The 21,928-nt window shown below is 37.4% G+C and overlaps 1 protein-coding gene across 9 annotated transcripts in view; it reads left to right on the forward strand.

Annotated features, from left to right (window-relative positions):
• The window catches only part of LOC123530483 (hepatocyte growth factor receptor-like), an 87,188-nt gene that overhangs the window by 1,886 nt on the left and 63,374 nt on the right, over positions 1-21,928 (forward strand). For 5 of the 9 annotated variants that reach the window (XM_053521287.1, XM_053521294.1, XM_053521293.1 and 2 more), the window contains exons 2-3: positions 2,579-2,628; positions 15,147-16,355. In XM_053521287.1, the coding sequence (XP_053377262.1) occupies positions 15,246-16,355 (1,110 nt within the window). In that variant the 5' untranslated portion in view covers positions 2,579-2,628; positions 15,147-15,245. Of the gene's footprint in view, positions 1-1,890; positions 1,995-2,578; positions 2,683-15,146; positions 16,356-21,928 lie in introns of all 9 variants that reach the window. The other 4 variants (XM_053521290.1, XM_053521288.1, XM_053521289.1 and 1 more) reach the window with 4 other exon arrangements.

Below are 21,928 nucleotides of genomic sequence, written 5' to 3' on the forward strand. Positions count from 1 at the left end.
CAAGGGTGGTCTTGAAGGTGGAATTTATTGTTGTCCATACTATGACTCTGTCACCATTGTACGGATAAACCTCACGCACACAGTTATTTGCGAAACGTTCGTTGCGGCGTCTGTATATTCTGACCTATCCGTCAGCGTGATAGAGATTAAATCTTGATTTGTCGCTTAATACAACAGTTCCCTACAGATGTCGTCGGTTATTTAGAGCCCAGCGTTGCTTTTCTTGACGATGACAAGAGCCTTACATCGAGTTGGACGACGAAAATGAATCCCGCGTTTACGCAAACAATTTATGACTGTGTCACAGTGAATTGGTCGTCCGGGATTTCCAATTACAACATGTGACGTGGATTGCGACGTCACAAAGCTGTCACGTAAATGTCGTTGACGTATCATATTATCTTGACGTATGCTTGTCAGACGCGGTGCAACTGAACGTTGACGGTCACCAGCTGTTACTGTAATGTTAACACATTCAACTAACGTCGAAATTGTTCATTTTGAAACATTGTATCTGTGAAATTCCACCGGTTAAAAGTTTCAAAATTAGATTTCTCTCTGCCATATTTAGCCTTGGTATTTGAATAAGGAATTAAATCGGTGTTGAGTATACTCCTTGTGAATGCAATGTATAGATCAACTTTATGCATCGAGGCGTGTCTGCACTTAAAGGTCATAACAATACTGCGGTAAACACCGAAAATAGCGGTTAAGTCACGCCTAATTGGCGTTGAATTATACACTGCAAAGTTTTTATTGATTCGCCTCGTGGTATAATAGCACGAGGTTCACAAGCATTTTGTGCAGCGCCATTTAGATGGAAGCGAAATATGGAATGTAAGTATTGATGTATGCTCTTAAAACAAAATGGTGAGGAAATGTAATTGTTGCGTTTATTTTTCGTGTAAGTTTAGTTTGACATTTGCATATGCTTTTCTTAAGGTACAGTTTTGTATATTAGATAAGTATACGCATGAAATGTGGTAACTTATTGATGTAGCACGCTCAATGCAATGTATTATACAGGTGGTCAGTACCAGAAGTTCTTGAAACATTTCATTATCAGTCGTCGCACTTTTAACAGAATGTAACAATTTTGGTTTCAGGGTTCGCGCCAGGCTGTTATCGCCTGTCGCGTGCGACATGCCTTCAGACTTTGAGTTGTATATTCGACATCCCTTATTTCCCCCATCATCCCTTAATTGCTGAAGCGACATGTCATAAAATCCAATAAACACCCCGATTAATCCGTTAGTGTATTGGAAAAGCTTCCACTTGCTTACCCGATAGTTTAGGTAAAGCGATGCCAGTTAAGATAACCGATAAACCAATGACAGCTTCCTATGTGGAACATGTGACGTAAATTTCATCGTAGCTCCGCCTTTAAATCCTTTGACAGGCGGTATCTTGTGATGTGTACATGAAAGTGACTGTTTTCGCAAGTTTTAAGATTATGCATGTCATTAGATATAATGACAGATGATTCAACAATTATCGTCCGAATATTTTTCGCAATCAAGGAAAGACAATGTAAGGAATTAAGTCAAAAATTGTGCAACACGGTAAAATGCTTTGAACAATTATCGCCGTAATATTAATGTTTTTCACATGTATGAAATGTGTTTTCTCAGGCGGAATATCGAAAAGACAGTGCAAGAATTAATGTTTTCTGTCGTCACTTTCAAAATAGAACTTTTAGAGAAAAGTTTGAAATACCCTCCGTGCATTAATTATTTCATCACGGACGGACACTTTGGTAGAACCACCGACCTTCCGTAAGCCCTCACATGAAGAATTCAACGCCCCGAGTGAGGCTCGAACCCACATCGATGAGGGGCAAGTGATTTGAAGTCAGCGACCTTAACAACTCGGCAACGATCACAATTTCAGAATCCCTCCCAGTCACGCTGAATGGCCAGAGGAAATCGGGCATTGATCCAAAATGGAAACCAGCGTTTCCCTGGATGACAGTCTCAGATTGGGTTGTTTTACATGTATGTACAACAAACAGTGGACATTTTCAAAAACTTAAAATGGATAAGTTTTCAGCAAATAAACTCCACAGGAATAGAGGACATAAATTTAAACAAATAGATCTGTGTGCAATGCCAAAATTGTGTTGTTTTATTTACAATAAATAGTAAATGAACATTTTTAGCAACTTAAAATTGATAAACTTTTAATTGTCATTCAGCAAATAAACTCCATAGGATCTTTTATGACCCAATATCTTTATTTGTTCTTGTTGAGCATGTAAATGATGCTTATTAATCACTGAAAATACCACTATGTTTTTCACTCTGAAATGCACCAGAATGCACCAAAATGAGTTGTAGTAACACAAAATTTTCTGGGGTAACCCCCATATCCCCCATGTGGGAGGGGACACCCCTCCCGCACCCACCCCTTTGTTCATCAAAAAATACCCTTCTGCAACATGCCTTCAAAAAATCCTGGCTAGAACCCTGGGTTTGTTTCAGTTTTTACCATGCTTAAAATTGCTCTTTGTAAATAATTGCTTGTCAACTAGTAAACAAGGTTCAGACTTCTTGAAACTTTTACACATCTTTAATTACAGGTATTCATTCCAGAATAGAGATGGATGAAATAGACAACATTGATGAACAGGTAGAGTTGGCTCCTTTGTTGAAGTTTCAACAACTGATGAGTACCCTCATAAATGTACGGTTTGTAGAAAGGCGTATAAGCACAGCCAGTCTCTCATCAGAGAGGTCTTGGTGTACCACTGTGTACACCTAGATATTCAGAATGTGAACAGGGTTTGTGCTATTAGTGATTATAAAAGGTAGTTGACCTTATACGGAATATAGTGATCGTGGGGTAAAAAGGGACAGCGGGGGAAATAATACTTAAGTACATGTGTACTTGAAACAAGGAAGGTGCAAGTTGCACACTGTGCCTGTTACCAGCATAAAAATGTTAACAGGCTGATATCATCATGTTTTTACAAAGTAATTTATCAAAACATGTCCACGCACACAAAAGTGGTCAAGCTGTTATGGGATGTCAATGAAAAAATATCAATGTTGGCTATTATCAACTTTCAAGGACAACACATGTAGGGAGTTATCCATGGTCATTTTTGGCTATTATCCATTTTTCATACATAGATCAATATAAATGGTTTTGACATTAAAACGGCAAAAGTAAACAACTTACTGTAAACTATGACAGATAATGAAATGGTAGAGTCATACATACAGTGAATTCAGGGTTTTTTTCTGGCTAATTTGGGAACATAACCTATACCCCTAAAATTGGGAATTTTGACGTGTAAATGTTCCAATAAAAATGTCCAAAAAAAATTATGTTTTAATGCAATGTTTAAAACAGAAAGGGTTCAATGGCTTTCTACTGCGCCAAACTTGTGCGCCAATACCTTTATTCTATATATTTAGGGTAAATACTTTGTTTCTAGTGCAGTTGTATGAGCAATTTTTTTAGAACTAACATTTCTCTATAATGTTGTAAGTGAAAGCAGAGTAAAATGTATACATTCATGTAGTAGCGCAATAATTTAGAGCATTAGAAAGCCATTTAATCCTTTTTTGTTTTAAACTTAGCATTAGAACATTGTTTCTTTGGACTTCAAAGATTATGCGTCATAAAAATCTGAAAAAGGGAAATAATTCTACCAAAACTGAAGGCAACCAAGTTATTTTTATTCTAATTTGTATCATTTGTTATGCTTAATAAATGGACCAAGTTTGAAAGAAATATCTTCATTATTTTTCAAGAAATATTACTTTTTGTGTCATAAGCCCGATCGGGCAATGTTACCAGCCTGTTTAAGTCATTTCCGTCCTCGACGTCAATTTCAAATCCCCAATTTTTGGCCCTTTAATTTTCCTATTTCCAACATTTTGTCAACAGTACTGCACCTTGTTCAGACAGAGATACCATTGCAATTTAAGTTTCAGGAAGTAGCAACTCTTTTACATAGGCCATAGGTCCAGGCCCTACCCTATAAGTTTTACCCAGTAAGAAAAACTTATAGGGTAGGGCCTGGACCTAGGCATGAGCAGGACACCTGTGCTCTTATAGGGCTCAAATTTATCTTTTTCACCACTTGCAAATTTTAGCAAGTAGCTTTTCATACATGTATGCCATATTTTCAGACAGTCAATAAGGGAGATTTGTCTCAACAGGGCTTTTTTAAAGGGAGATTTGGGTAAAAATAAGGGAGACTTTTATTTGCTCATTTTTTACGCGCTAAATAGCCGTTTTCATGAAAAAATCATCAGGTATTCTATATTGAATTGATGAGTGGAGCCAACAGTTCTGTACAGAATGCATGATTATTACTTATAGCACTTTACTTAATCCAAGGAAATTCAGAATTTCATGAAAGATTGAACCAGGAACTTTGTTTATGTTTTATGTGTTGATGCTTCTGCATCTGGGGAGAGTGATCTTTTTTAATATGTTTAAGCATACAATACTCAAAATATTGCGGAGATATCATGTCAAAACAGTCTTTTAAGGGTAGTCATTTCTTTTCAGAAAGGAAGTGGCTATTCCTACGGTCCCGTAAGAATAGCCTCACAGGCTATTCCTATGGCTCTCCCGTAAGAATAGTGAAATAGCCCGCAGGTGGCTATTCCTACGGCTCTAAAGACAGTCGAAAATTATCATTAATATCTGTACTCAAATTATAAAGAATAAAATGTTATATTAAAGAAATGGCTTAATTATCACCTAAAGATAAAAAAATCAATCATTCTTATAATGTTTGTGCATGTATTTGATATAACTAATTACAGAAATTTAAAGGACCACTGCCAAATTCTTTCCCCAAACTGTTACTTTATCGGCGCGTGTGTATGCACGTTCATAATTTCAGTACGTGTAAGTTGATCAGCATCATCTAATACATATAACTTATTGTCTATAACTTACGCAACAACCTATATAATGACCATATAATAATCAAATGAAATGTAAAGGGCTTGAAAGCGAAAGGATCTATCCCCATTCTATACAAACGCATTTTATTACTTCCCTTTGTAAATCATAATCTATTTTTTATTACAATAAATTCAACAAAAGTATAGAATCTTTTTTGGGACCGTACATTTTCACGAAAGAAACTCTCTCAATATTGTCAGTCATTATTTCTCTTCTCTATATGTCTTATCATCGAGACATGAAGGGAACATACAACGTGTAACATGATATTCAAAACATGATGTAAACTTAGAATAATGACATTATTATTTTTGAGACTGCCAGTGACATATTTATTACTAACAGTTCAAGATGGACATAAAAACTGTCTTTACAGCCGTAGGAATAGCTACCTGTGGGCTATTTCTCTATTCTTACGGGAGAGCCGTAGGAATAGCCTGTAAGGTTATTAGTCCCCTACTGGTTGAAAACCAGTTTTGGGGATTATAGGAATGCTCTTTTCCGTCATTCCGTCTTTCCGTCATTCTGTCCGTCCGCAATTTCGTGTCCGGTCCATAACTCTGTCATCCATGAAGGGATTTTAATATTACTTGGCACAAATGTTCCCCATGATGAGACAACGTGTCATGCGCAAAACCCGGACCCCTAGCTCAAAGGTCAAGGTCACAATAGGAGGTCAAAGGTCAACAGGGCTTTTTTCCTGTCCGGTCCACAACTCTCCCATCCTTCAAGGGATTTTAGTATTACTTGGCACAAATGTTCCCCATGATGAGATGATGTGTCATGCGCAAATCCCGGACCCCTAGCTCAAAGGTCAAGGTCACAATTGGAGGTCAAAGGTCAACAGGGCTTTTTATTTGTCCGGTCCATAACTCTCCCATCCATGAAGAGATTTTAATATTACTTGGCACAAATGTTCCCCATGAGGAGACGACATGTCGTGCGCAAAACCTGGACCCCTAGCTTAAAGGTCAAGGTCACAATTGGAGGTCAAAGGTCAACAAGGCTTTTTTCCTGTCCGGTCCATAACTCTCCCATCTATGAAGGGATTTTAATATTACTTGGCACAAATGTACCTCATAATAAGACGATGTGTCTTGCACAACTTTCAGACCCCTAGCTCAAAGGTCAAGGTCACACTTAGCAGTCAGATGTTAACATAGCATGAACAGGGTCTGTTTCGTGTCCGGTCCATAACTCTGACATTCATTAAGGGATTTTTATATCACTTAGCACAAATGTTCCCCATGATGAGACGACATGTCATGCGCAAATCCCGGACCCCTAGCTCAAAGGTCAAGGTCACAATTGGGGGGTCAAAGGTCAACAGAGTTTTTTCCTGTCCCATCCATAACTCTGCCATCCATGAAGGGATTTTAATATTACTTGGCACAAATGTTTCCCATGATGAGACGACGTGTCATGTGCAACACCCAGTACCCTAGCTTAAAGGTCAAGGTCACACTTTGAGATCAAAGGTCAAGAGGATTTTTTTCCTGTCTGGTCTATAACTTTGTCATGCAAAGCAGGATTTAGATATCAGTTGGCACAAATATTCCCCTGGATGAGACAACATGTCATGCGCAAGATCCAGGTCCCTAGGTCTAAGGTCAAGGTCATATTTAGAGGTCAAAGGTCAAATTCAAGAATGACTTTGTACGGAACATTTCTTCTTCATGCATGGAGGGATTTTGATGTAACTTGGACCAAATGTTCACCACCATGAGGCACCCTTGTTTTTAGAATTACGTCCCTTTGTTGTTACTATAAATAGATTTTATTGTAACTTTTTTATTACTGGCAGTAGAGAAAAATCGAGACCACTTTTCTGTGGTACAGCATGCATGTTACATCCAATTTTTAGGTGTATTTTGACCTATCTCTACCTGGTAAAGAGTTTCTTGTGGACTTATATTATTTTATTTTTTTTTATTTATTTTTTTTTTTTTTAAAGATTAATTTCCCTTTGTTGTTACTATAAATAACTTACATGATAACATTTTTATAATCAGCCAAAAAATTTCAATATGAAAACAACTGTTGGTTTTTATATATGCACATTTTAATCCAAGTGTGTTGTTATAATGTTATAACATATTGTATATGTAGTACAATATTGTTTATACATCATTGACAGATATCAGTTCATTATGTTATACCGCAGTAGAAAAAATTAGGTGCCTTCCAGTAGGGGACTTTGTATTGCATGGCAATACTTCATTCACTTGTTCTTACGGGACCGTAGGAATAGCCATTTTCTTTCAGAAATGAAGTTGTTAAAAAAATGAAAGTCCTTCTTTTGCTCGATTGTCCATGTTCAGATTAAAACTACATGTATTTAAACTGGGAATTCTTCTCCTGTTAATTATTACAACATGACAATATCACAAAGGAATGGCAGTCAGTTCTTTGGGCAGAATGGACTGCAATTTATTTCATAAAATTCACTTATCCGAATACATGTCTGTACGAAATTCTGTGTAGTCCGACATTAACTCGCCAATTTTTGTTAAATTGTAATTGATTTTTTTGCATGTTGTACAAGTATTTAAATTGAGAAGCATAAACCCGGTGTTAGCATTAACCTGTCTCATCCTCTGATGGCTCAATAAATATCGAGGTCAGCGAAAACGAAAGTACACTTTGGCAGATGGCGGTAAAATGACGTAATTTTAAGACTGGTTTACACATTGTTTTGAAAACTACAAATCAGCGACTTTGATGGTATTGAATCAGTCTAAAATCTCCCATGCACATGTTTACAGTATTGAGTAACTGTTGCCTACGGGTAAGATTAAATGGTTTATTGTTTGGAGTTGGTGACAGTAGGTGGTAAGATAATTAATGCCTCAGGCGTGTATTTCTCGATAATCAAACTAGGGATTATAGACAACTATCAAAATTATGTCTGAAGAGTATTTCCGGGCTACTCGATATTGAATTTTAAGTATTTTATAAAGGTCTACATTGGGTCCGAGATACGATTTTTCGACAGAGAACTTTTTTATTATTATTTTTTTTTTACGGGAGGTTTTCATGTCCCCGCGGGAGACCAGGAGATATACTGAAAATACGGGAGAAAAAGGCTCCCGGCGGGAGATATGGCATGTATGGCTATTTTTTTCTTACTTGCTACTTGCAATTTTAGACTTTCAATTAAAATGTTACAGTATCCTTAAAAATTATGTTAGAACATTAATATTGTTTGCAGGGTTTTACCTGAAGCACAATTTTGTGTGTTTTAGCACACTGATTTTCAAAATGATCCTCAAAATAATTCTGAACGCGTCATTGATGGCGCAACATAACTACTGGCCAAAATTACGGCAAAGCGAATTTTCATACCCAATATTGTAAGTAAGTACTGTTTGTGCGTAGGTACAAAGTAGTAGACTGCGTTCTAGATCTAATTATTGGATAGACCTCTACATCTCTTTATACATTAAACCAGCGAGTCTTAAACAACTTTGTGAATTAAATTTTTTGAAAATGACAAAATTCAGCAAGAAAATGATATGAGCAATATAGATTATAACTGTTGAAGGTGTTTTGTTTGAAAATGCTCAAGGATCTAAATCCTTACAAGGCGTCTGGACCTGATCAGCTGTCACTAAAGTCTTCCAAAACTCACTGAGAACTGATATAGGTATCGTTGCACCTGTATACAAAAAGGGTCCTAAATATAAAGCCAGCAACTCTCGGCCAATCTCTTTGACTTGCATAGCCTCCAAACTAATGGAGCATATCATGGTCTCTAACATCATGCGCCATCTCGACAGCAACAGTCTTCTCACACCTTTCCAACATGGCTTACGTTCCAAACATAGCTGTGAGACTCAACTATTATCCTTTACACAAGAAATTTTTGACAATCTTCAATCTGGAAAACAATAATAATAATAATAACGACTTTATTTATAGTGGATAACATATTTGGCTAAGCCAATTTACAATATGGTCCACATAAGGGTGGTTTTCAAAATAATAAAGCAAAAGTGTGACATAGGGGTTGAAAATTCAAACCTATTTCTTATAGTGGTCACCTATTTTATATGATAGCAAATACTTCAAATTTCAAGGAAATAGCTTTGGGAAAGTGTTGAGAAATACCAGTCAGAAAATATTTCAGCCTAAATTCGAAAGTTTGGTGAATTTCCAGTAAAATGAGTGATAAATGCTGTAATGTTTTATGACAAGGAAATATGTATAATAACAGTAATTTTTTCAACATATATGATACGTTATAGATATATGTGTGTGGTTTGAAACTTAATTTATCAAATATTTGTGGACATTGGTTTTTAAAATCATCATTTCTGCATAAATATGACATGAAAATAAAATTCTACCTAGAAAAGTTATTGCTCAATGAAAAATAATTAACATATTATTATAAAACCTATTTTTTTCTCACAGTTTGCATGTTCATCAACCGCATGCCAAATTTCAAGAATGTACTATAATAATATTTTCTAAAATTGTCATCTCAAAACTGAGTTATTTTACAGGTGCACAGGGGACACATATTTGAAAATCATTGTTGTATTAATTTTATAAAAAGTCTATTGGTGATCAACTTAAGACAGATCCTTTCAAACAAATCGTGTATTCCACAAAATAACTACAAAACTGAAAATTCTCGCAACAAAACTTGAAAATTCAGCAGCATGTAATGTTTTAAATGAAAAATAAGTGACTTTAAACATAACTAACATATTGAAATCACTTAGTTTACATGCAATGCTTATTCAAAGTATAAAAATGACATAATGTCATGCATGGTAAAATGGAATGGCAAAATACACGCATACTTTATAATGTTACTGAGAAGATGCACAGGGGACAAATTGCACCCAAAAATATATTTATAGAATATGTTCATATTTAAGTAGAATTCTTTCAACTACACAATATTCACTAGTGAACATTTACATATGTAGGCAAACTTGACAGCCTAAGAAGCAATAAAGTTGATATTTCTACTTTTTAGCTCGACTATTCGAAGAATAGTCTAGCTATTCTACTCACCCTGGCGTCGGCGTCGGCGTCACACCTTGGTTAAGTTTTTGCATGCAAGTACATACAGCTATCATTTAAAGGCATATAGCTTTGAAACTTATTTATTCTTTTTCTAGGTCAATTACCAACCTCACTGGGTCAAGTTCCATAACTCTAACATGTATTTTGAGCAAATTATGCCCCCTTTTGGACTTAGAAAATTCTGGTTAAAGTTTTACATGCAAGTTACTATCTCCAAAACTAATGCAGATATTGAATTGAAACTTCACGTGTCTTCGGGGTTATAAAACTAGTTGATAGCACCAAGTCCCATAACTCTGACCTTCATTTGGCCAAATTATGCCCCTTTTGGACTTAGAAAATTCTGGTTAAAGTTTTGCGTGCAAGTACATACAGCTATTACTAAAAGGCATATAGATTTGAAACTTATTTTTTCTTTTTCTAGATCAATTACCTACCTCACTGGGTCAAGTCCCATAACTCTGGCATGTATTTTGGCCAAATTATGCCCCCTTTTGGACTTAGAAAATTCTGGTTAAAGTTTTGCGTGCAAGTACATACAGCTATTACTAAAAGGCATATAGATTTGAAACTTATTTTTTCTTTTTCTAGATCAATTACCTACCTCACTGGGTCAAGTCCCATAACTCTGGTATGTATTTTGGCCAAATTATGCCCCCCTTTTGGACTTAGAAAATTCTGGTTAAAGTTTTGCGTGCAAGTACATACAGCTATTACTAAAAGGCATATAGATTTGGAACTTATTTATTCTTTTTCTAGATCAATTACCTACCTCACTGGGTCAAGTTCCATAACTCTTAACATGTATTTTGAGCAAATTATGCCCCCTTTTGGACTTAGAAAATTCTGGTTAAAGTTTTACATGCAAGTTACTATCCCCAAAACTAATGCAGATATTGAATTGAAACTTAACATGTTTCTTCGGGGTTATAAAACTAGTTGATAGCATCAAGTCCCATAACTCTGATATGTCCCCTTTTGAACTTAAAACTCTTTTGATATTTAACATTTTGGGTAATAATTTCCAGCTTCTGTGACAATATTTCGAATAGTCGAGCTTGGCTGTCTTATGGACAGCTCTTGTTAACTTGAAAATTGGCAACTACAGCAAAAATGCAAACAATGAATTTTAAATTGTCCAGGGTTTCTTTTATAATGCTAAATTATCAAGTAATGCCTAAATTTTGTCTACACATTGCTTAGAATATAGAACTGCCACCATATATTACAGCAATGCTAAGGTAATTGATGAATGTGAAAAAAGGGTGCACAGGGGACATCACTTTTGGCTTTATGAATGTTAAACAGTGCTTTATATGTGAAGTTGAAAGCTGCTTTTGTATCCACTGTAACTCCCTTTCAAGGAAAATAAAGTAAAATCCCATTTTATTTAAAGAATAAAAGAAATCTGATGCTTAACTACTGAAAAGGTGCACAAGGGGACATTTTTGGGTGTATAGACATTCATCAAGATTCTGAGGAAGTTGATTCATTAAACAAAAAAATCATATCCTGTCTTCAAAGCTTAAAGGATTAAGATCTTAGAAAAACATTAGGACTTAAGAAAAGTAATGGGGTTGTGAAATTGTAGAGTTCAACATTTAAATTTAGTATTTTTTTCACTATTTTTTGTGAAGGGGATTCAATCACAAGATGTGAAATATTGGTAAGAACAAGATGCTGTTTATGAAAAAAAGTATTTTGCTTTTAATGTGGGGAGTTTAAGTTTTATGAAAAATCAAAGCTGTAATTGATTGCGGCCATAAGGAATAGGACAAGAATATGTGCGGTGGGGAAAATATTTCATGATGGACCTGTGAATTCTTTACTTGTGGGTGAAACAGGTCTCATAAGCGTAAATACGACTAGCTTCTACTGATTATAAAACATACCGTACGATTTGTTGTGAATTAACTGTTGTTGTACTTTTAGTAGTTCAACCGCCACCCTTGTTTAAGAGCAACATTTAAAAAACACGTTTTTTTTTCATCCTCAAGTAATAAGTAAGTAGACTCGCCCAGTTTAATCAATCCAGACGCATACATAGAGCGCTTACTTCACCTGATTTACATTCGGAACATTTTCACGCGTTTCGGGCTTTATCGTATGTTTAACATGGGATTTTTGAACCGTCCAAAGATGTTGGAAATGTTTGTCTCATTGTTTATTTTTTTTTAGCTCACCTGAGCACGAAGTGCTCAAAGGTGAGCTTTAGTGATCACCCTGTGTCCGGCGTCCGTCGTCGTCCGTCGTCCGTCCGTCCGTCCGTCGTCACAATTTGACTGTTAACACTCTAGAGGTCACATTTTTGACCCAATCTTAATTGAAACTTGGTCAGAATGTTACCCTCAATAAAATCTTGGACGAGTTCGATATTGGGTCATCTGGATCAAAAACTAGGTCATCAGGTCAAATCAAAGGAAAAGCTTGTTAACACTCTAGAGGTCACATTTTTGGCCCAGTCTTAATGAAACTTGGTCAGAATGTTACCCCTCAATAAAATCTTGGACGAGTTCGATATTGGGTCATCTGGGGTCAAAAACTAGCTCATCAGGTCAAATCAAAGGAAAAGCTTGTTAACACTCTAGAGGTCACAATTTTGGCCCAATCTTAATGAAACTTGGTCAGGATGTTACCCTAAATAAAATCTTGGACGAGTTCGATATTGGGTCATCTTGGTTCAAAAACTAGGTCACCAGGTCAAATCAAGAAAAAGCTTGTTAACACTCTAGAGGTCACATTTTTGGCCCAATCTTAATGAAACTTGGTCAGAATGTTACCCTTAATAAAATCTTGGACGAGTTCGATATTTGGTTATCTGGGTTCATAAACTAGGTCACCAGGTCAAATCAAAGGAAAAGCTTGTTAACACTGTAGAAGCCGCATTTATGACTGTATCTTCATGAAACTTGGTCAGATTGTTAATATTGATGATCTTAAGGTCCAGTTTGAATCTGGGTCATGTAGGATAAAAAACTAGGTCACCAAGCCAAATCAAAATGAAAAGCTAGTTTACACTAGAGGCCACATTTATGACCATACCTTAATGAAACTTGGTCAAATCTTGATGATCTATAGCTCAAGTTCAAATCTGGGTTAGGTGGGGTCAAAAACTAGGTCACTAGGTCATATCAAAGGAAAAGCTTGTTAACACTCTCGAGGCCACATTTATGACTATATCTTCATGAAACTTAATCAGAATGTTAAAACTTGATGATCTTAGGGCAATTTTGAATCTGGGTCATGTCGGGTCAAAAACTAGGTCACCGGGTCAAATCAAAGGAAAAGCTAATTAACACTGTAGAGGCCACGTTTAATGACCATATCTTAATGAAACTTGGTCAGAATGTTAATCTTGATGATCTTTAGGTCAAGTTTTAAATCTGGGTCAGATGGAGTCAAAAACTAGGTCACTAGGTCATATCAAAGGAAAAGCTTGTTAACACTCTAGAGGCCACATTTATAACTATATCTTCATGAAACTTAGTCAGAATGTTAACTTGATGGTCTTTAGGTCAAGTTCGAATCTTGGTATGTCGGGTCAAAAACTAGGTCACGGGGGTCAAATAAAAGGAATAGTTAGTTAACACTTTAGAGGCCACATTTATGACCATATCTTAATGAAACTTGTTCAGAATGTTAATCTTGATGATCTATAGGTCAAGTTTAAATCTGGGTCAGGTGTTAAAAAACTAGGTCACTGGGCCAAATCAAAGGAAAAGCTTGTTAAGACTCTAGAGGCCAGATTTATGACTGTATCTTCATGAAACTTAATCAGAATGTTAATCTTGATGATCTTTAGGTCAAGTTCGAATCTGGGTCATGTGGGGGCAAAAACTAGGTCACCGGGTCAAATCAAAGGAAAAGCTAGTTAACACTTTAGAGGCTACATTTATGACCATATCTTAATGAAACTTGGTCAGAATGTTGATCTTGATGATCTGTAGGTCAATAGGTCAGGTGAGCGATACAGGGCCTTCATGGCCCTCTTGTTTAATAAAAAGGTTACTGCTTTCATTTTCTACCACTTTCCACCCTTGCCTGAAAAAACAGTAATGAGTTTGTACACTGTTCAGACAATTGTGCTCTGTTGAAATTTAACCAAACACAAGTTTACCTGCATAAACAGAAAGCATGATATGTCACCATGCGCGGATCCAGAGGGGGGGGGGGGAAGCGGGGGGTCCAGACCAAAGTTTTGCGCAAATTGTTTTGTTTATGAACAACCTGTGAAAACTTTTATCATCTGGTTTAACAGATGTGTCCTTTCGGAACACCTGTGTAAAGTTTTCGTGTTCTATGTTATTCCTGAAAAAGTATATTAGCCGTTAAATAGGCATGGTCGAGAAAAAAAGACTGTCGAAAACGGCCGCTAGTGCTGTCGTTGAACTCGGATGTTAACATTTATAGACTGTCCATTAACTCCGATGATTTTGAATACTTTTGTATGTAAAAAGTATTACTGGCAGTGATTTGACGGAAACGTAATTATTACCTGTAGTGGTTTTCCTCCACCATCAAAAGCTGGCAAAATGGCAATATGTACTATATTGCTTTGGTGTAACTGCAAAAAATATATCGTTGGCTTTCGCATGGTGGAAAAATGGCAAGAACGCGTGAACTAGGTTAAAACTCAGCCCGGGTGTGAAGGAATATAGTCCTAAAGCCTCTTGAAATGAAAGTGCCATTTTAAAAAATAATTACGTTTCCGTCAAATCACTGCCAGTAATACTTTTTACATACAAAAGTATTCAAAATCATCGGAGTTAATGGACAGTCTATAAATGTTAACATCCGAGTTCAACGACAGCACTAGCGGCCTTTTTCGACAGTCTTTTTTTCTAGACCATGCAACAATTGGCGCAAAACTTTGGATTTTTGCCTGTTTTTTCAAACTGAAGAAATTGTTAGCGAATATCTCAAAACATAACGATCGTTTTTGGCCCAGAAATTGTAAATGTAAGCCATGGGCATTCCTTTACAAAACTGTCAAGTTGATTTGCAAGAATTGGCTTCGTTTTAATAGAAATAAATGAAAAACTTTACCTACCGATTTACAGCTGGGTTACATTTCCAGCTGGGTTTCATTTCCAGCGGGCGTCAGGATAGCCGGTTATCCAGTATGATCTGGAGCCAATTGTCTTTAAACTTCATCGAAGCATTTTTTTGTTTTTCAGGATTGGAAAAAGAACAAAATGAATTGTTGAAACTTTTCCTGGAGGATTATGAGGAGATATGTAAACTGAAGTTTCAAGAGATTTTCTATTCATTGGACTATGGCTAGAATACAAATCTTTTTTGTGATAACATATGTATATATGTGGCATATACAGTGTAACTCACTTGTTCTAGATGAATATTCGGCATCCAGTAACCTAACAAAAATTGTTATAGATGATAATAGCCGTATGCTTTATGTGGGAGGAGAAAACTATTTAATTAGACTTGATGACAAATTAAAAGAGCAACAGACCAAATCAGTGGGTCCTGAATTTGATTCAGACAAATGTTTTGGAAAGCCAGTTGCTTGTAGTGAGATTAGGTCTCGTGTGCCAGACATAATAAATGTTCTTGCCATTAATAAAATTCAAAGTTACCTGTTAGCATGCGGGACGTTGAAACAAGGACTCTGTAGTATTTATTCACTGTCTGATTTCAATACAGTGTATGCATTCAATGCTACAGATCACGCTTCATTTCTTGGGAGTAAAATTTCTTCAGTAGCGTTTTTCGGGCGTCCACCAAAGGGATATGATATGGACAGACGTATGCTGTATGCTGCAGTCTCTACCTACGACAGAACGGAAGAAAAATTTTCACCAATGACTATCTCGACTAGAGAGATAGTTTATAATGGATCGCAAAGCAGTATGAGATACCTGGAGGATAATTCAGATTTAGATAATTATAGCTTCCTAAGTGTTCTACCTTCCGTGCAATCTAAATTCCATACCAGATATATTTATGGCTTTGAGTTAAAAGGTTACGGGTACTATGTTTCAATTCAGCCAGTTGATCCACATCCCACAAAGACTGCCTATGTTACGAGGCTTATACAATTCTGTTTAGATGATAAATACTACAGGACATATATAGAAACCGTGATCCAGTGTTCGCATAATTCACTAGATTATACGTTAGCTACGTCAGCATATATTAAGCGCGGTGGGACAAGCGACTACCTGGCTGTAAGTTTTGGCCATCCTAGCAACATGGCATCTAATGAACCAGACCCAGCATATGGAACAGTGGTTTGTAATTTTTCCATGACTGATGCCAGGGACCATTTCTCTGAGTTACAGAATTACTGCTATAATGGTGGAACAGGGACATACCCATGGTGGGTGTATGGGACAGTCCAGCAATGTATGATCTCACCAGGTTTGGTAAGAATAAAAACCTATATTAATAAATATAAAACACATTAAAGTCTTATAGAAATAAGCCCATACACATTTTTTACCAGGTTTTTCAAAGTTTTGCGAATGGATGGATGGGTGGCATCAAGATTTGGTTTCCGTTCAATACCTTTAGTTTGGGTTGAGATATTGAAATGAAACTTGGTTTTTAGACAGAGATTGGGATTGAATTTAGGATGTCAAGGTCACTGTTACTAAAAGTAGGAAAAGAAGAGTTTAAGGTTCGATTGATGGATTGAAATTAAACTAAGTAGCTTATGGAAAAACCAGGGCTGGGATTCCATGTGGGGTCAGGTTCAAGGTCAGTATAGCTGATTAAATGCATACTTAGAAAATTCCACCATGGCGCAGTGGTCTAGAGCATTGGACTAAGCTGTGGATCGAACGGATTGGTTGTGGTTCAAATCCCACAGATCAAAAAGTCATTCTAATGCCATTGGGTCAAGGTCACAGTTACTAAAAAATAGACATTTTATACTCCCGTTTGAAAAGCAGGATGTATTGTGGGAATGGCTCTGGCGGCATGCGGGCGGCTTCCACAGACTTTGAATTAATTTCAAGAATGCCTTTGTCCGGAGCATTTCTTCTTCGTGCATGCAGAGATTTTGATTTATCTTGGCACAATTGTTCACCATCATGAGACGGGGTGTCATGCGCAAGAACCAGATCCCTAGGTCTAAGGTCAAGGTCACACTTAGAGGTCAAAACTTGATACTCAAGGTGAGCTATTATGACCGGTCATTGTCCGGCGTCCGTCGTCCGTCAACATTTGCCTTCTGAACACTCTAGAGGCCACATTTGTGACCCAATCTTCATGAAACTTAGAGAGAATGTTAGTCTTGATGATCTCTAGGTCAAGTTCGAAACTGGGTCATGTGGGGTCAAAAACTAGGTCAGTAGGTCAGATCAAAGGAAAAGCTTGTGAACACTAGAGACCACATTTGGGACCCAATCTTTATGAAACTTAGTGAGAATGTTAGTCTTGATGATCTCTAGGTCAAATTCGAAACTGGGTCATGTGGGGTCAAAAACTAGGTCAGTAGGTCAGATCAAAGGAAAAGCTTGTGAACACTCTAGAGACCACATTTTTGATCCAATCTTTATGAAACTTGCTCAGAATATAAGTCTTGATGATCTCTATGTCAAGTTTGAAACTGGATCATGTTGGGTCAAAAACTAGGTCAGTAGGTCAGATCAAAGGAAAAGCTTGTGAACACTCTAGAGACCACATTTTTGACCCAATCTTTATGAAACATGGTCAGAATGTTAGTCTTGATGATCTCTAGGTCAAGTTCGAAACTAGGTCATGTGGGGTCAAAAACTAGGTCAGTAAATCAGATCATAGGAATAGCTTGTGAACACTCTAGAGACCACATTTGTGCCCTAATCTTTATGAAACTTGATCAGAATGTTAGTATTGATGATCTCAGGTCAAGTTTGAATCTGGGTCATGTGGGGTCAAAAACTAGGTCAGTAGGTCAGATCAATGGAAAAGCTTGTGAACACAATAGAGACCACATTTGTGACCCAATCTTTACAAAACTTGGTCAGAATGTTAGTCTTGATGATCTCTAGGACAAGTTCAAAACTTGGTCATGTTGGATTAAAAGCTAGGTCACTTGGTCAAATCAAAGGAAAAGCTTGTGAACACTCTAGAGGCCACGTTTGTGACCCAATATTTATGAAACTTAGAAAAGTTTGGCTTGATGATTTCTAGGTCAAGTTTGAATCTGGGTCATGTGGGGTCAAAAACTAGGTCAATAGGTCAAATCAAAGGAAAAGCTTGTGAACACTTTAGAGGCCACATTTGTGACTCAATCTTTATGAAACTGGGTCAGAATGTTTGTCTTAATTATTTCTAGGTCATGTGGGGTCAAAAACTAGGTCACTAGGCCAGATCAAAGGAAAATCTTTTCAACACTCTAGAGACCACAACTTAAGTTTGAAACTCATGAGAATTAGTCAGAATGTTTGTTTTGATAATCTATAGGTCAAGTTCAAATCTGGGTCATGTGGGGTCAAAAACTAGGTCATCGGTCAAATGAAAGGAAAAGCTTTTGTGAACACTCTAGAGGCCACAGTTGTAACCAAATCTTTATGAAATTTAGTAAGAATGTTTGTCTTGATGATCTTTAGGTCAAGTTCCAACTCTTGGTCATGTGGGGTCAAAAACTAGGTCAGTAGGCTAGATCAACTCTGGTGAGCGATATATAGGGCCATCATGGCCCTCTTGTTTTGCTATAAATAGCTTATATTGTAGCTTTTTTATTACTGGCCATAGCGGAAAATGGAGACCACTTTTCTGTGGTACAACATGCATATTACATCCAATTTTTAAGTGTATTTAGACCTATCCTTACCTGGTTAGGATTATTTTGTGGACTTAGATTTTTTTATGATTAACCTCTCTTTGTTGTTACTACAAATAACTGATATTGTAACTTTTTAGCTCACCTGAGCCAAAGGCTCATGGTGAGCTTTGTGACCGCTCAGTGTCCGTCGTCCGTCGTGTGACATGCGTCATATGTTGTGTGTCCGTCAACATTTTCTAAAAAAATCTTCTCCTTGAAAACCACTATGCAGAATTACACCAAACTTCACAGGAATGATCCTTATGTGGTCCCCTTTCAAAATTGTTCAAAGAATTGAATTCCATGCAGAGTCCAAAGTTTTACATAGACGTGTATAGGAAAAAAATTTGAAAATCTTCTTGTCTGAAACCGCAAGACCTAGGCCTTTGATATTTGGTATGAAGCATTGTCTTATGGTCGTCTACCAAAATTGTTAAAATTATGCCCCTGGGTTGAAAAGAGGCCCCATGGTGCACCCCGGGGGTCCCAAGTTTTACATAGACATATAGGAAAAAAAATTCTTGTCTGAAAGTTCAAGGCCTAGGCCTTTGATATTTGATATGTAGCATTGCCTAGTGGATCTCTAACAAGATTGTTCAAATTATGACCCTGGGGTGAAAAGAGGCCCCGTCCTGGGGTTCATTTTTTGTATGTGTTATATAGGAATAAATACTTCAAAAATTATCAGATTATATTTCCTAGACTGTTTAATTATAATTACCTTATGACCCTAAGCAATTAGGAGTCACTTGACTGTGACCTTGACCTGCTGACCTACTTTCTTGTTAGCTCACCTGAGCACGAAGTGCTCAAAGGTGAGCTTTTGTGATCGCCCTGTGTTCGTCGTCATCGGCGTCAACAATTTGACTGTTAACACTCTAGAGGTCACAATTTTGAGCCAATCTTAATGAAACTTGGTCAGAATGTTACCCTCAGTAAAATCTGACGAGTTCGATATTGGGTCATCTGGGGTCAAAAACTAGGTCACCAGGTCAATTCAAAGGACAAGTTTGTTTACACTCTAAAGGTCACAATTTTGGCTCAGTCTTAATGAAACTTGGTCAGAATGTAACCTTCAATAAAATCTTGGACGAGTTCGACATTGGGTCATCTGGGGTCAAAAACTAGGTCACCAGGTCAAATCAAAGAAAAAGCTTGTTAACACTCTAGAGGTCACAATTTTGGCCCAATCTTAATGAAACTTGGTCAGAATGTTACCCTCAATAAAGTCTTGGACGAGTTTGATATTGGGTCAACTTGGGTCAAAAACTAGGTCACCAGGTCAAATTAAAGGAAAAGCTTGTTAACACTGTAGAGGCCACATTTATGACTGTATCTTCATGAAACTTGGTCAGAATGGTAATCTTGATGATCTCAAGGTCCAGTTTGAATGTGGGTCATGTAGGATCAAAAACTAGGTCACCAGGTCAAATTAAAGGAAAAGTTTGTTTACACTGTAGAGGCCTCATTTATGACCATACCTTAATGAAACTTGGTCAGAATATTAGTCTTGAGGCTCTATAGGTTAAGTTCAAATCTGGGTCAGGTGGGGTCAAAAACTAGGTCACTAGGTCAAATCAAAGGAAAAGCTTGTTAACACTCTAGAGGCCACATTTATGACTGTATCTTCATGAAACTTAGTCAGAATGTTAATCTTGATGATCTGTAGGCAGACTTCGAACCTGGGTCATGTCGGGTCAAAAACTGGGTCAACGGGTCAAATCAAAGGAAAAGCTTGTTAATCCCCCGCCGTGGCGGAGGGATTATAGGAATGGTCTCCGTCCGTCCTTCCGTCCGTCTGTCCGTCCTTCCGTCCGTCCTTCCGTCCTTCCGTCCGTAACAAAATCGTGTCCGGTCCATATCTCCTAAACCCCTTGAAGGATTTTCATGAAACTTGGGTCAAATGATCACCTCATCAAGACGATGTGCAGAACCCATGAGTCAGCCTTGTCGGTTCAAGGTCAAGGTCACAACTCAAGGTCAAAGGTTTGAGCCTGCCATTTTGTGTCCGCTCTATATCTCCTAAACCCCTTGAAGGAATTTTATAAAACTTGGGTCAAATGATCACCTCATCAAGACGATGTGCAGAACCCATGAGTCAGCCATGCCGGCTCAAGGTCAAGGTCACAACTCAAGGTTAAAGGTTTGAGCCTGCCATTTTGTGTCCGCTCTATATCTCCTAAACCCCTTGAAGGAATTTTATAAAACTTGGGTCAAATGATCACCTCATCAAGACGATGTGCAGAATCCATGAGTCAGCCATGCCGGCTCAAGGTCAAGGTCACAACTCAAGGTTAAAGGTTTGAGCCTTCCATTTTGTGCAGCTCTATATCTCTTAAACCCCTTGAAGGAATTTTATAAAACTTGGGTGAAATGATCACCTCATCAAGACGATGTGCAGAACCCATGAGTCAGTCATGCCGGCTCAAGGTCAAGGTCACAATTTAGGGTCAAAGGTTTGAACCTTCCATTTTGTGTCTGCTCTATATCTCCTAAACCCCTTGAAGGATTTTCATCAAACTTGGATCAAATGATCACCTCATCAAGGCGATGTGCAGAACTTATGAGTCAGTCATGTCGGCTCAAGTCAAGGTCACAACTGAAGGTCAAAGGTTTGAGCCTTCAATTTCGTGTCCGCTATATATCTCCTAAACCCCTTGAAGGAATTTTATAAAACTTGGGTCAAATGATTACCTCATCAGAACGATTTGCAGAAATTATGAGTCAACCATGCCAGCTCAAGGTCAAGGTCACAACTAAGGGTCGAAGGTTTGAGCCTTCCATTTGGTGTCCACTCTGTATCTCCTTAACCCCTTGAAGGATTTTCATCAAACTTGGGTCAAATGATCACCTCTTCAAGAACTCATGAGTCAGCCATGTCAACTCAAGGTCAAGGTCACAACTGAAGGTCAAAGGTTTCAGCTCTGTATCTTCTAAACCCCTTGAAGGATTTTCATGAAACTTTGGTCAAATGATCACCTCATCAAGATGTTGTGCAGAATTCATGAGTCAGCCATTTCAGTTCAAGGTCAAGGTCACAGCTAAAATCAAAGGTTTTACCCTTTCACTATCCATAGCAGTGGCGGGGGATTTAGCTGTCTTTCAGACTGCCTTGTTAACACTGTAGAGGCCACATTTATGACTGTATCTTCTTGAAACTTGGTCAGAATGATAATCTTGATGATCTCA

The sequence above is a fragment of the Mercenaria mercenaria genome, chromosome 13, assembly GCF_021730395.1.
Source record: "Mercenaria mercenaria strain notata chromosome 13, MADL_Memer_1, whole genome shotgun sequence".
NCBI classification, from domain to species: Eukaryota; Metazoa; Mollusca; class Bivalvia; order Venerida; family Veneridae; genus Mercenaria; species Mercenaria mercenaria.